The 14531-nt window shown below is 36.5% G+C and overlaps 1 protein-coding gene across 4 annotated transcripts; it reads right to left on the bottom strand.

Moving 5' to 3' along the window:
* Nucleotides 1-524: 524 nt before the first annotated feature.
* LOC113238191 (methyltransferase-like protein 25) lies at nt 525-14156 on the bottom strand. Of its 4 annotated transcripts, none has more exons than XM_026474961.1 (9): nt 13993-14134; nt 13847-13901; nt 11658-11885; nt 10360-10529; nt 9082-9270; nt 6423-6600; nt 5116-5316; nt 2514-2623; nt 525-881 (listed from the first exon to the last, which is right to left on the bottom strand). In XM_026474961.1, the coding sequence occupies exons 3-9, from the start codon at nt 11872-11874 to the stop codon at nt 525-527; spliced, it is 1422 nt and encodes a 473-aa protein (XP_026330746.1). In that variant the 5' UTR covers nt 11875-11885; nt 13847-13901; nt 13993-14134. The 4 variants fall into 4 exon arrangements, with proteins under 4 accessions (XP_026330746.1, XP_026330747.1, XP_026330745.1 ...); XM_026474962.1 differs by having other exon boundaries at nt 13847-13915; nt 13993-14125; XM_026474960.1 differs by lacking the exon at nt 13847-13901 and having other exon boundaries at nt 13993-14156.
* Between the last annotated feature and the right edge of the window lie 375 nt (nt 14157-14531).

Genomic DNA, 14531 nt, shown 5'->3' with positions numbered 1-14531 from the left:
TCTAAACGATTTTGTTAGCTTCAAACTAAAAAGCGTTTAAGTGAAAAAGCGTTTAAAAAAGCACGCATTTTTTAAGCATAACGTTTAAACGTTTAAAAAAATGAGCAGTTTTTCCCGTCTCTAATTATAATAGAGAAATGAAATCTTTTTCTCAAGTTTGTACTCATTAGTAATACTTTAAATGGCAGTTTGATATGACCTTCTTTCCGTAAAATTTTATATCTACGGTATTTAAGATATTTTCCTTTCGTGTGGTACAGCCGTGTCACGCCCTGTATATAATACGGCACTGGCTGCACACGCGCAAATGTGTGCGTGAAGTGATAGGGTTACGCATCAATTTCTCATACTATTTATTATCTGGTTGTCACTTTGTAAGAGCGGCGTAACAAGCAAATAATAGGTAAATAATTTTTTCCATTGTACGGATTATCCGGGGTATGACGTCAACAAAATATCGGTCACTTGAATAAAAACTACAACCTTTAAAGATAAACTTTAATAATAAACAATAACTTAAAATATCATCTGACAGCGACAATGCTGTGACATCTTGGCGACAATACCGGATCGAACAGTTTTACCAAAAACACTTTGTCAAAACCATTTTCATTTAAATACAATAATCTATCTAACAAAATAACGCTTTCAATGACTTGTGCCAAACACAATCGTAGCAGATAAAATAATGTCATTTTCTTCCATTGTTGGTCAATATTTGGATATAGTTCTGACAAAACCCTTGTTGAACTGTCAAAAAGGTTCAAATTGAGAATGGAGTCGGCCATTTTGAGATATTGCTCGAAATTCTCGCATTTTGACAAGCGTTTTAGTTTGCCTTCGGGGAGAGATGAGTTAGGGCGATTTTCTTTAATTATTACCTGCAATAAAAAAGAAAAATAAAGAACTTTTTACCATACATATTCGTGTTTTTTTTTTGATCTGCTACCTGATGAGGTCACGGTCCAAAATTAACTTAACCTTTAAGTCGTTCGCAAAGCCTTAATCATTTCGGGACGGTTTGTTCTTTTATTTTTATATACATAGAGATTTTTAATGGCTATGGGGAAATCCGAAACCATAAAAGATGACCAAGGAAACTGGTATGAAAAAAAGTTTTTATTAAATTTGACCAACTTCGGCTGTCCTGATTTTTTTCGTCTCATATAATAAAATGATCCCTTTATGAAACTGAGTTGATCACCACAAAAAAAAATTTTGACCATCATTTTTATGGACAACTCCACACTTGACCAAAAAATTTACTTTGTCAAAATTGTTTTCACGAAAAAAGACTTAATGGTTCTTAATACACGTTTATTGTATTTTCTATGGTTTCGGATTTCTCCGTATTATCCCATTTAAAAAAACTATATATACTCCCAAATAATACCGTCTACCGATACATCAACCAATATCCGACACTTCACATCCAAAATGAAAGAAAGAAAGAAAGAAAGAAAGAAAAATAGTATTACTAAAATGTATTATTAAAATTGAGCCTCCTCGCAACGACGTAGTATATTACTATCCGTGTCTGACACCCTGGGCTACAATCGAAGAGTACTATTATCGCGATCGGCCAACCCTTTCACCGCGATGGTATACATTTCCAATGCACAATTCAGTAGGCTACTAGAAGTGGCGTGGTCAGCGTGGTAACAATGATATAGTATGCTATCGATACAATACGAAAAATAGTTATTATGGTCAAGTTGGGTAAGAGGAATACAGGGGGAAGGATTTGAAGCCTTTACTCATAATTTAAAGAGTTTGGCATTATAGTCTCTCAGTCGATAAAACAGACAAACAAATTAGTTTCAACTATTTTAAAGAGATGTCGCTACGATGCTTCAAATCCAAAAGGCGGAAACATGGCGGAAAAAACAAATTTGACAGTTGACAAATCTTGATAACACGAGGTATACATAACCTTTAGAAGAATGTTATTTATTTATCTTTATAATGTCAAGTGACGGGCGACCAAGTCGTGCGCCTAACGGTAAGCTACACGCCTGTCCATAACAGTTGCAGTGCCACTCAGAGCTTTAAATCGCAAAGATGTGAGGGACACGCCACTGCGCCCTTAGACATGAGCTGTCAAGTCCCAAGTGCATGTAATTTCACCAGCACCCTTACTCTTCAAAACCGGTACACAGTAATGCTGACATTACTGGTTCGCGTTAGAAATAGCTAAAGTGGAAGGAGCTCTACTGCTACTATAATCATTTTCATATTCATTGCCTTAACATCACAATACATCGTAAGTGTTGAATTTTGCGTAATGATTATTTAAAAAATGTATAGTTGATAAAGAAAGGCAGTTTAATGTACTTTAAAATTCTTTTAAGACTACCGGTTTTTCCCAGAGCTGTAGAGCTCAAAACATTTGACTTAAAACAAAATATGTTCCTCTTAACCCAGTTGACATTTTTTTTTTAATTTATAAATACAACCTTATAGACTAACACTAATGACTATTATTGCTATAATAATTACTTATATTCAATTACCTGTAATAAGGCTCTGTAGAGCAGACTCTGGACTGGCAACTGTCGTTGACTTACAACGCGGTCTATAGATTGAGCGGCTAACATACGCGCATTACGACCAAGGTTGAAGCCTGCAAAAATAAACATACTAACAGTGTCGAGACAATATTTGAATAAGATACGTAGTAATTAATACTGCCGTCCTTTAAATAAAACGGGGCTAAGTGACAAAATATTTTTTTGAGATACCATAAAAACCATAACCCAGTTTTTAAACTGATTTTTTTTCAAAGTCAAAGCATTTATTGCTTCCATGTGTTACACAGATCTTAAAATTTTAATAGTACCAACATGACGCTGTTAGGGCCCCGCAATTAAAATAGAATAAATTAAAAATAAAGAATAAGAACATAAAACATAAAAAAAAAACTAGCAATACAAACATTAATTGTATAGGTATTAATTACTCTTCAAATTAAAATCGAAAATTCAAATTCTTCAAACTATATTCATTGTTCTTCAAAAAACTCTTGTAGGCTGTAATAACATTTTTTATCACATGTGCTTTAAACTTTTTTTAAATTACTCAGGATTGGGATGAAATTTCCTTTGGGAATGCATTGAAGATTTTAATTGCCATTACAAATGGTCTTGTGCTGTGCATTTTTATTTTTGAGCTAGGTAGTGCCAGTCTATCTTTATGTCTGAGGTTTATTTCAGCTATGCATCGTTAAGGTAAATTCCGATAAGTCGAATACGTTAACAAATTTTAACTGTTTTAAAAGAGAATTTTGTGCTCTATCTTTTGCTTTTTAAAACGGATATTTGACCACTTGTCACGTAGCCGCGTTTTAGTTAATGGACGGCAGAATAATAGTAAACGGAACCCCGACCCAGGCCGTCCACGACTGTACCGTTGCCGGTGGATACTGCCTCCTCCTTTTAAAAATTAAAAAAATGGAAAAGGCGGGAATCTAAAATTGGCAAATTTAAAAAAGAACCTGACTTGTCGATATTATTCGTACACTTAACATTATTTTCAGCTATTACCATCTCATTTCAATTTCCATTCATAATTTCCATCCTTCATTGTTTAATTTCCTATTAATATCCAAAAACTCACATCAAAGTTCCACAACAACAAAGAAATTTCTACGGCGACAATGATACCTCAGGCCTTTTTTTACTATATCAAGTGACGGAACGAACAAGTGCGCCTGGTAGCTACACGCCTGTCCATAACAGTTGCAGTGCCACTCAGAGCTTTAGAATGGCAATGATCTGAGGGGCACTGCCATTGCGCGACCCTGAGGCATTAGTTGACAAAACCCATGTGCCTGTAATTCCCTTCAAAACCGGAACGTGGCAGTACTTCCCTGGATAAACTCTACTGCTACTAAAAGTCTCAAGAAGGACGCAAAGGTTTATTTGGAAGAATTAGCAAAAATTGGCAACACAATTGAAATTGCATATGGTCAAAGGCTGGACGCCATAGTGCCAAGGAATAAGAAAAAAACTGACTTGTCATTTTCCCAAAAATATAGCATTTAGAGTTACGACATTTTACATTGATGGTGCGATGTATTCTTAGATAATGTTTTATTTGTATGTTACAAAATTTTCATTAGACATTACACATAAAACTTTAAACAACCGTATCCGCTAATTATTTGATAGCAACTTTGATACTTGTATTGTATATACGTAAATATTACTGCACGTGACTATATGGAATGCTAAAATAATCCATCACAAATATTCATTAAAAATTTGTAAACAGTACAATTCGACTGCCCATTAAACAAAATTTATTTTTGATGTAAACACACACACTCAACATAGCCCCGCAATAGGGAAACCCTGTGTCGCGAGTGCTATGGACATACACATAAACACCCATAAATTACACCCAAACTCACGAGAGAAATAAATGTAGGCCATACAAATATTTCTCCCGGCCCAGGAATCGAACCTGGTACCTCTGCGTGGCAGTCCGGCATGGTAACCGTTCGACCACGGAGTTCCATGTAAATTACAAAAGCAAGAGTTGTATTAGTTTTTTTTTTTCGTTTTGCAAAAACAAACGGAAAACAATCGTTTTCATATTCATTGCCCTATCATCACAAAATGTCGCACATTGGTTTCAACACTGACACAACTCAAAAATGGCAATCGTGGAAAGTACAAATTTAACGGTTATGCTTTAAAATAAATACCCTACCGATTAGTCATCAAAAGTGACATACATACTTAACTTCAAACTAAGTGTAATATTGTAATTATTTTTTTTACCGCAAAGCATGGAAGCCGCTTTTTTACTTAAAACACCACAAAGCAAATTAAAGAAACATATCGCACATCGCTTTCAACTGTGGCAGAACTCAAAAATGGTAATCATGGCAACTACAAATGTAACGGTTAGTTTCAAAAATATCCAACTGATTAATTATCGAAACTGACAATACAATATGTAACGTCAAAGTGAGTATAATGTTGGCATTTTTTTACCGAAAAGCAGGTAAGTTTCTGCAAACGCATATAACAAAACTAAAAAAATATGATTTTTGACTTCTAACACCGTTGTGTGATATATGAACATTCTCTATTAACTAGCCAAGCTCACCTCTCAGATACTCCGACATAGGAAAGCCTTGACTCTTTCCACCTGTTCCAAAGTTCCTCTGGAAGCAATCAAAGACTCCTTCATCCAACTCCTCGGTGAGGAGATGGTAGCAACAAGGGACATTGAAAATAGCAGCAGTAGTAGGCTGGGTCCTGAAGATACGTAGCGAGTCTGGACCTAAGTTACCGCAGGTATGAAGACCTAGAAAATGTATGAAGTTGGATACTCATCTCCTGGTGCACTATGAGCACTGTGAACAAGATGGCCTCTCTGGAAAGCTTATTAATAGATCGCAAGATCTTAAGGCTCTCTGAGATACAAGTTTAAAGAAATTCAGATTCTTATTATTTATGTTAAGAAGAATTATCAAGTCCTTAGAGTTTTCGCGATTATTACACATTGGAAATAAAACTACTTTTTCAGATCTAACCGCGCTATTGAACTATATGTATTGATATAATAATTAATTCTAACTATAACAGATTGACTGCATCTTTGCAGTTAATGCGTGAACTCGTAATCATTTAGTAGCAGTAGAGCTCCTTGTGAAAGAGTTCGTCCACTGAAGTACTGCCACCTTACATATTTCTGCCGCCAAGCAGTAATGTGAGCATTACTGTGTTCCGGTTTTGAAGGGTAAGGGTGCTGATGAAATTACAGGCATTTGGGACTTGTCAACTTATGTCTCAGGTGACGGGCGCAGTGGCAGTGCCCCTCAGATCTTTGCGATTTAAAGCACTGAATAGACTGCATACAGTAAATACGTGAAGTTGATTACAACTGCAGACATGCCGTCAATCTGTTAGCAGCCTTAGACATAACTGGTTGATTACTTTACCATCTCAGTCAGCCGTGACCATGGGACCTGTAAAGGACCCGAAAAGTTGGTTTGTTTGAAAAAACAAATGTACGCGATATAGATCCGAAAAAATAGTTTTATGTCCTAAGAATAGTCGTTATTTCACGAAAACTAGAGATAGTAGACATAATATTAATACGAGAAACAAAAATCTGGCAGAAATTTACAGTCGGGAAGAAACTCAAAAAAAAGGAAAACAATGAGATCTAAAAATTCGAAGGTATAAAAAACAGGTACGAAAAACATTTTCTGAAATATTACCAACTACTAAAAAAAAATTTTTATCAATTATATTCATTTTTATGGACAACTCAGGCTTGACCAAAAAATTGACCGTTCCAAAACGGTTTTCACAAAAAAAGACTTAATCGATCCTAACACTGTTTCCTTATATCTTCTATCATTAAAAAAAAAACGCTCTGTGTACATATATAGACTACGTTAATACCTGTCAATAACAGCTTAACTTGATCATGATCGGGAAATGCCTCCCTCACGACGGTAGTCAGGTCTGTATTCTCTGTGATAAACGCGGTGGCGAATCTGTGAATATCGCAGTTGATGTTTTTGGACATTTCCTCCTCTGTACCGTTGTAGACCCTCTTCGCTATAGCGTGCCATTGCTTCTGTTTACAGAATAGAGTGTTTAAAGTACGACACCATTACCACGACCTGGCGCACCCTAGGCTAGGGATGGGTATCGATTAATAGGAATAATCGACGTTTTTTGCTAAAAATAAAATAAAACTATATTTCATAAAAATATTTAATAAACACGTTAAAATTTAGAAAAAAAAATACCGCTTTTAAATCCAAATGTTCATTTCATTTAGTAGATTTTCGAAAAATGCGACTTGCGCGCATATTGAGACATCAGAAAGATGGTTTACATAAGCTAATCATAAAATTTGTCTCCAACGCCTTTGAAAAATTATTAATTAATACTGGTGTCTATACTGTCTATATTGTTGTAATTTGTGTAATTTGAAATAAGGCGGAAAATGAGGGTTATGTTACGAGGTTCCCATGTATGTCGCTTGAGCCGCCATCTGTGGTTTCGAGTTTATTCTAGAAACCCTGGAACTATTAGCTTAGACTTAATGGAATAATGTCTAGCTCTCTCTATACCTACTTAGTATTTTTTTTAACTTTACAAATCAGGTAAACAAAGAAGCAGCGTTTGTAAGCCGACTTACACAGCTAAAAATTCACTAAGAAGAATGTGAAATAATGCGACCAATCAAAATATTTATATTTTGTCGATTAATCGATTTTTTAAGCCACGTTTAATCGGTACATCGGTTGCTTTGTTAAAAAAATAATCGATGTCAATAATCGATATTTTGTTGGTCGATACCCATCCCTAGGGCAACGATCGGCGTAAATCCTTTCACTACGATGGCAAACATTATAGTGTAGTGTATGCTATCGATTCGGTAAGAAGTGGAATTTTACTTCAAGGTTTTATTTTAAACCTAAATTTTAATCATGTATACAAGTAATTATCATATAATAAACTGCCTCTATGTCTTAAAGGTTACCATACTAGACTGTCACGCAGAGGTCGATTTCCGAGCCGGAAGAAATATTTGTATGGCCTACATTTATTGCCACCTTACCTATTTCTGGCGCCAAGCAGTAGTGTGAGCATTACTGCGTTACGGTTTTGAAGGGTAAGGGTGCTGGTGAAATTACAGGCACATGGGACTTTTCAACTAATGTCTCAGGGTGACGGGCGCAGAGGCAGTGCACCTTAAATCTTGGCGATTTAAATCTCTGAGTGGCACTGCAACTGTTATGGACAAGCGTGTCGCTTACCAACAGGCGCACGACTTGTTCGTCCCATCACTTAGTATCATACAAAGAAATATTGCGGGTGCAATTTGTGGTTGTCTATGTATTTGCCCATTGCACCCGCGATACAGGGTTTTCCCTAGTGCGGGGTATGAGTGTGCGTTATTAAGACCTCAGTGGCCGCAGTGGTTTGCACCGTTCACGCCGGATGCGGAGGTCCCGGGTTCGATTCCCGGTAGGACCCATTTGGGAAATTAACTTTCTAAATTGTTTCTGGTCTGGGTATTCCGGGTAACGTCCCGGTGTGAATTACGTTGTTCTGGTACTGAATGCTCCAGTTCGAGACCAGACAAATTGGTGTGGTTGTTGGCACATTGTTACATTATGGCACTTCATTACAGATAAAATTGTTTTCATTGTGTTTTTCGTTCGCAATTTGTTCAAAAATTGTTCGCAAGGGTTTGGACAGTATGCTGAGCAATAGTGAATAGTATGTTGATATATTCCATTGTAATGTTTTAGCGCATTATAAAGCGTAAACTCACGGCCATGTTACTTAATGCTACTGAGTAATTCATTACTATTGATGTAGGTATTGATTAGTTTTGTTCGTTTTTGTGGTTAACATATGCTATTTATTTTCGTTTTTATTTAGAGCTTATTTTTTTGGAACTACAGGATTAAAGTAGGACTTGGTCCAAAAGTCTTGTAACCAGGCCATAAACATTATTAAAAAAAATGGAATGACAGGAGGAAACTTTTAATTGGCGGTATGTTTTTATTTAGTGTTTTGAAACTGTTGGTTCTCCATGAATAAATAAATGAATAAGCAAATTTTGGCCAGTTTAATATGTCTTTTCTGTAGAGTGAAAAAAAATTAATAAAATAAATAATATCTTATAATAATGTTTATCCCATTAATAATTGATGACGACCTCCAAAAGCCAAGGCTCACACACTCAATTTTGAGATATAGCTCTTCCATATGACAGCACAAGGCTTAAATAGTATGGTGTCATCGAGCGAGATGGGGAAAGAGAAAGCAAAGGGGGAGAAAAGCATAAATGAGGTTTTTTTAACTAACGCACACAATCTTCGCCCCGCATTAGAAAAACCTTGTATCGCGGGTGCCATGGACACACATAGACAACCACAAATTACCCCCAAACTCACGTGAGAAATAAATGTACCCATACAAATATTTCTCCCGGTCTGGGAATCGAATATGGGACCTCTACGTGGCAATCCAGCATGGTAACCGTTCGGCCACGGAGGTAGTTTAGTTAAGTTCGTGACTGGGAACCACAGTTTACCTGTATAAGCCTAACACGTTGCGCAGCCGTCTGCACAGCAGCAGGATCGCAGTCTATCGTGAGACTGGGCACGCCGTGGCCCAATGCCAGAGCTGCCAGAAGATGTCCTCGACCTCCACCCGCTTCTACACAGCACGTTGCGCCGCATGCCTTGTGCAAGGATGCTACAAGATGGGACATTGTTTGCACCTGTTTATTGAAAATACAATGGTTTATATTACAGGTTAGAGTGGTTACACATGGCGACTTTTACTTGCGATTTACATAAATACAATCGCCTATGAAGCCCAAGCGTAGCGATACAATCGTGCGTTTGTATCGATGCAGTTGCGCGTTTGCATCGCATTTAAAATCGAGCGCATGTGTGAAGGTAGACAATTAGCGACAGCATCGCTGCTAAAAGTGTTAGTGTGTAACCGCTCTTATGGGCTCAGTGCACATTGTATATAATGTGTATATCGTCGCCTTAGGCTGCCTTTCCGCCAAAGATGTGCGACGTAGCGAGGCTTTGTGCCAGGAAAAACTCCACCAACAGGATTATACTTCATTTCCCTAGCCTCGCTTAGCGCAGCTCCGGTGGAAAAGGGTTAGCGGAGCTAAGTATTTGTACGTACAAAATAGTGAGAAATGTGTGCGAGGAATGTTTGCGAGTGATGCGGGCAAGGAATGTGTGCAAAATGGTGTAGGAAAAGATAATCTTATAAACTTCTTGCTCAAATATATTCTTAAAGTAATATAATATTTGAAAGAGGTAGAAATTTAATCTAATTAAAATGTTAACTACAAAAATTATTGCGTTTACTATAACACCACACCACATTTTTATCTTTGTCCTGAAAAATTACATAGAAATCGTATACGAGGCATTCACTTAAGACGACGATATGCGTTTTATTTGCATAAGTATGGGGGTGTCCGATAGGAGCCTCCCCGCTCGGAGTATGTACATTCCTTTTACATTCATCCTTCATCCAAACATTATATGTATTACAGTGCAAGTCACAGATACGACAAGAATATTTGCTTAAGAAAAAATACTTAAATGAAAACTATTATAGATATTTCGATAAAAATTGACAATGGATTTAGCTTACAATAGGGCTAGCACAACAGGGCGCAACTTGCGCGAGAGCGATAAAAAGCGCGGGATCTCTATGCGAGAATAGCACCGCTTTATGTCGCTCTCGCACAAGTGGCTCCCTGTTGTGCCAGCCCTACAGGTACAGGTTTATATATCATGCAAACTTTTGACTGTACACATGCGCTGAATCAGCTCACTTCATAACTCTTTTTGCTATTCATAAACTCGGAAACTCGAATTTCGGGCTGCAAATCTCCGCCCCACGCCTTGATGCGATCCTGTAGTTGCCTCGCCGTTATAGTGTACTCATTGAACGTTATGTAATGTGCACGGGCCTCCTGCACCCACGCGTCCAGTTCTGGTGTACCTGAAAGATGTTTTTTTAAATTAGTTTAGTGATCATATTTATGTGGCTCATACAAAAAACCTTATCATATTCAGTTAATTTTAGGTAAAATTAGAGAGCAAATAGAATAAGTTCGTTTTGTTAACATTGGATGGCGTTGGTGGCGTTTTGTGAAATTCCTAAATACGCTATTGAGATTTTCCCGGATACATAAACTCGTATACGGTTTCGTATTCGTTTTGTACACAATTTGACGAAGGAAAAGAACCAGTGAACATCAGTGGAAGAAGCTTTAGAATCCAAGAGTACAATTCATAGTTGTACCTACAGATTGTAAACATACCGGTGGCTTTCTTGAATAGCTATTTTAAAAGCATCTATCTTAACCTGAATGGTTTGAAAAAAACTTAAATGTGTCTGCCGCGCTAAGTTAATGAATCGTAAACAACCCAAATGTTTTCATGTGATGATTATTCTAACCAATGAAAAGCTTGGGAGTCCCATTCACAATAAAATTCGAAATCAAAAATCTCAGTAATAAGTCGAAAAAGGGCCAATTTTGGATTGGGCCACTGTTTGAAAACCAGCTTGGAATTTATCAGTATTTATCATAGTATCCTCGTGCTGTATTAAACTATCCTTTGTGAAATGCAGTACATATTGATATTTTTATACCAGATTCGCGTATTGGCATCTCAATTATATTAGAAGTAAAAAGATTACGAAATATAATGCTGAACAATGCTGAATTTGAGGAATCCCTGTTCAAACAACAATGAACAAGTCTAGGTACTATTTCATGTCATTTTATAAACACCAAGCGAACGCTTTAATTCTATAATGAATGGCAACTGCAATTGTACCACTAGAGTGCACCGCGAGATTCTGAGAATATGTGCAGCCATACAAAGAGCGCAAACACACAAGCCGTGCTGTTACGGTTGTATGGAGTTACACTACTTGTCTGAAATGAGGTACATAGTAATTATATATTATGACAAAACGAGTTTAACTCCAGCTATAGCTCAAGAACTTAGACAATATGTTTGTGTGCAGAGAATTAATGTTGCAAGTGCATTATTCTGTGGTAACATAGTTTTATATCTGTTACTGTTAATTTTTCAGCAAAGAACACTTTTAAATACTTACCAGAACTTTTGCCTTCAGCAGCCACCCAAAACTTTTCAACACAATCATTTAGTTCACGTTTTTCCAAACTTTCTCTCAATGGTGTTGGTATTAATGTCTCCCAGTGGTTCTCTGTGAGAAACTCTACCATGTGACAATTAGCGATAGGCAGTAGAGGAGTTAAATACCGCGTTATGGAGTCTAGATGGCGACGTATTTTAGAAGCAGTAGTATCCATTGTAGGCAATGCTGAAATAAACGTAAGTGCTGCACTGGCTTTACGTTCTCCACACACCAAGCGTGGCAATAGTTTACTGATTCATTGGCGCACAATTGGTGTTGTTAATACAATATTGAAACTGTGCTATACCACGTCATACTCAGTGCGTGAAGCTCTTAGTTGGCTAAAAAGTAACCACAATTATAACGTTACACCGCCATTGAATTCTTACTTTTCTGCAATTGCCAATTCAAAATGAAACAATTCTTTCAAATCTAAATCGCTGACTCTTTACATGACCATGCGACTTGTAAAGAGCCCAAAACCTTCCTCAGGAGCTTGGAATAGGTCTTGATAGATGCACGCCTGAGGACTCTTCCGATCTGGTCTGTAACACCTCTCATGTAAGGTAAAATGGCAGGTCTTCGCTCGACTGTTGGTGGTTTTACACGGGGCCTGCGGCATTGGTGTGGAATGTTCAACTTATTCGCATGTAGGACTTGCTTTATATGCTAAAGTTCCCCTACCAGATGATTACTATCACATCATACAATGTAGTGTACATTTGAATGTTTCTTCGTAAAATTAAAAATAAGGTATTTAATTAATAACTTTTGAAACTATAGTGAAAACATAGGGTGGTTTGTATTAATATTAGACATAACTGGTTGATGACTATACCACCTCAGTCAACCGTGACCATGGGATCTGTAAAGGGCCCGAAACATTGGTTTGTTTGAAAAAACAGATATGCGCGATTTAAATCTGGAAAGTAGTTATATATTTATTTATTTTATTTTAATAGTTTCATTTCCTATGTGCAATCGCGAAAACCTAAGAACTCGAAAAAAAACATATTGTCCAAAAAAGTTATTCACTCTAGTAAATACTCTTTTAATGCTACATTTACAGACACAGGAACCTTTATTTTGGCATGAAACACTTTATTTGACATGTTATGGTCATATTACATTACAAAAAGTGGCTCCTTTGAACTACTATGGTATGGTACTTATAATTATTATTGTAATTAATTGGAATGTAGTTATTTGTATGTATGTATGTACATGTGAGTATGTAATGTAATGTAAAGTGGCTATATAATACATAATTTTTATTTATTATTTAATTTACTCATTTTCTTGTATAAATGCGAAATTTTGAAATATAATTCCACAAGCCCACGCGCATGGCTCACGCAAGTCATAGAAAGCCTTAATTGTCACACATTTGTGGAACACTTTGTTGGTTAATGTCATCGAGTATATAACCAGAAATAGAGAGGAAATAAGGGCCATATATTCCTGGTAACACATTAGCGATATAGCTCCTTTAAATATCACCTCTCGTTTGCACTGAAATATAGACCATGACCTGAAATATATTCCAAAAAATATTCTGTATTTATTGTAATAAAGGTAATATATCTAACAATGCCGTGCTGTTCTATACGGTGCTGTGGGAAAAACAACAAAATATCTAATTACAAAACAAACGGAATCACATTTCATCAGTAATTAAATACTAAATATGTAATTTTGAAATTTTTGTCCATTATAGCAAAGCCCAAGTTAACTGGTCGATTCGAAGTGAAACAGTTGACGACACCCATTGACGACACCCGTCAATTGTTTCGAACTCGGACTAGCCAATCGGAGAGCAGTTGTCAAAGTAATAATATGGCAGAATAGTTTTCAAACAAATTAAATGACATTTTGTCTCTATTTCTGGTTATATATTCGTTGGTTCATATTTATTCAATCTAGCTTATTCAATGTTTTTTGTTTAGTATGTAACTGTTTGTGTTTATCTGATAAATAAATAAATAAAACCATATCATGTTATTAGCCAACCGCACACAACACATAACAGTATTCAAAATATTCAAAAGACGGCCTCCGTGATCAAGTGGCTTGCACACTGGTTCTTAGTGTTGCCATCTTTGACGTCCCGAGTTCGAGCCCCGGCAGGGTCAGCTTAGGAAACTAACCTTTCAATATTGTCTCCGGTTTGGGTGTTTGTGGTACCGTTGTTGTCACCAATTTCTATAACACAAGTGCTTTAGGTACATACTTTGGGATCAGAGCAACATGTGATATTGTCTAATCTTTATATATTCAAAATTAAATATCTCACCAAGTGATCTAAAAAGAAACGCCAGCATCAAAAGGATTACCAGAAGGTATCTTCAACATAGCACACACCTTCTTATACTGTGCCCTTATGGCCTCTGCCATGCCCAGTATATCTTGGTCTTCGGAATTCTCCTGAGGGAATGTATCAATGAGCTCTTTCACTTTGGACAATTGACTTATTATTTTTTCTGAGTGGTTCAAGTCTTTTTCGTTAAGATAATGTGTTATGATGCCTAGGTAGTATCCTAAAAAGAAAATAAATTTGATTTATCACTGCTAGCTGCAGAAAAAAATTAATTGGTCTGAATTACAAATTGCACTTAAAAGTTTAGAAATGGTAAGCGTACAATATAAATTACTAAGCAGCACAATTTATGGCTAAAATGGCGAGTACGTTAGAAAGAATCTTTGTCCACAAACTTTCTCAGAATGTCTTACTTGAATAATTTTAATCATGATGGTGGAAGTATACTTGATGGTTGAAATTATTGCCATGATGTATCAATTATCAAACCAAATAAAAAAAATTACCCAGCTCCC

This window comes from Hyposmocoma kahamanoa, unplaced genomic scaffold (genome assembly GCF_003589595.1).
Source record: "Hyposmocoma kahamanoa isolate Upper Pololo Valley unplaced genomic scaffold, ASM358959v1 95, whole genome shotgun sequence".
In the NCBI taxonomy this organism is placed as follows: Eukaryota; Metazoa; Arthropoda; class Insecta; order Lepidoptera; family Cosmopterigidae; genus Hyposmocoma; species Hyposmocoma kahamanoa.
Note: the sequence above shows the minus strand (reverse complement) of the source record. Positions and strands in the feature narration are given on the sequence as shown.

Coding starts and splice junctions, on each gene's coding strand:
- LOC113238191 (XM_026474960.1), bottom strand. CDS start 14,020: ATGCTGGCGTTTCTTTTTAGATCACTTG. Junction 9,271..10,359: donor ATAGCAAAAAGAGTTATGAA/GTGAGCTGATTC, acceptor TTCAATAAACAG/GTGCAAACAATGTCCCATCT. Junction 2,624..5,115: donor TATGTCGGAGTATCTGAGAG/GTGAGCTTGGCT, acceptor TTATTTTTGCAG/GCTTCAACCTTGGTCGTAAT.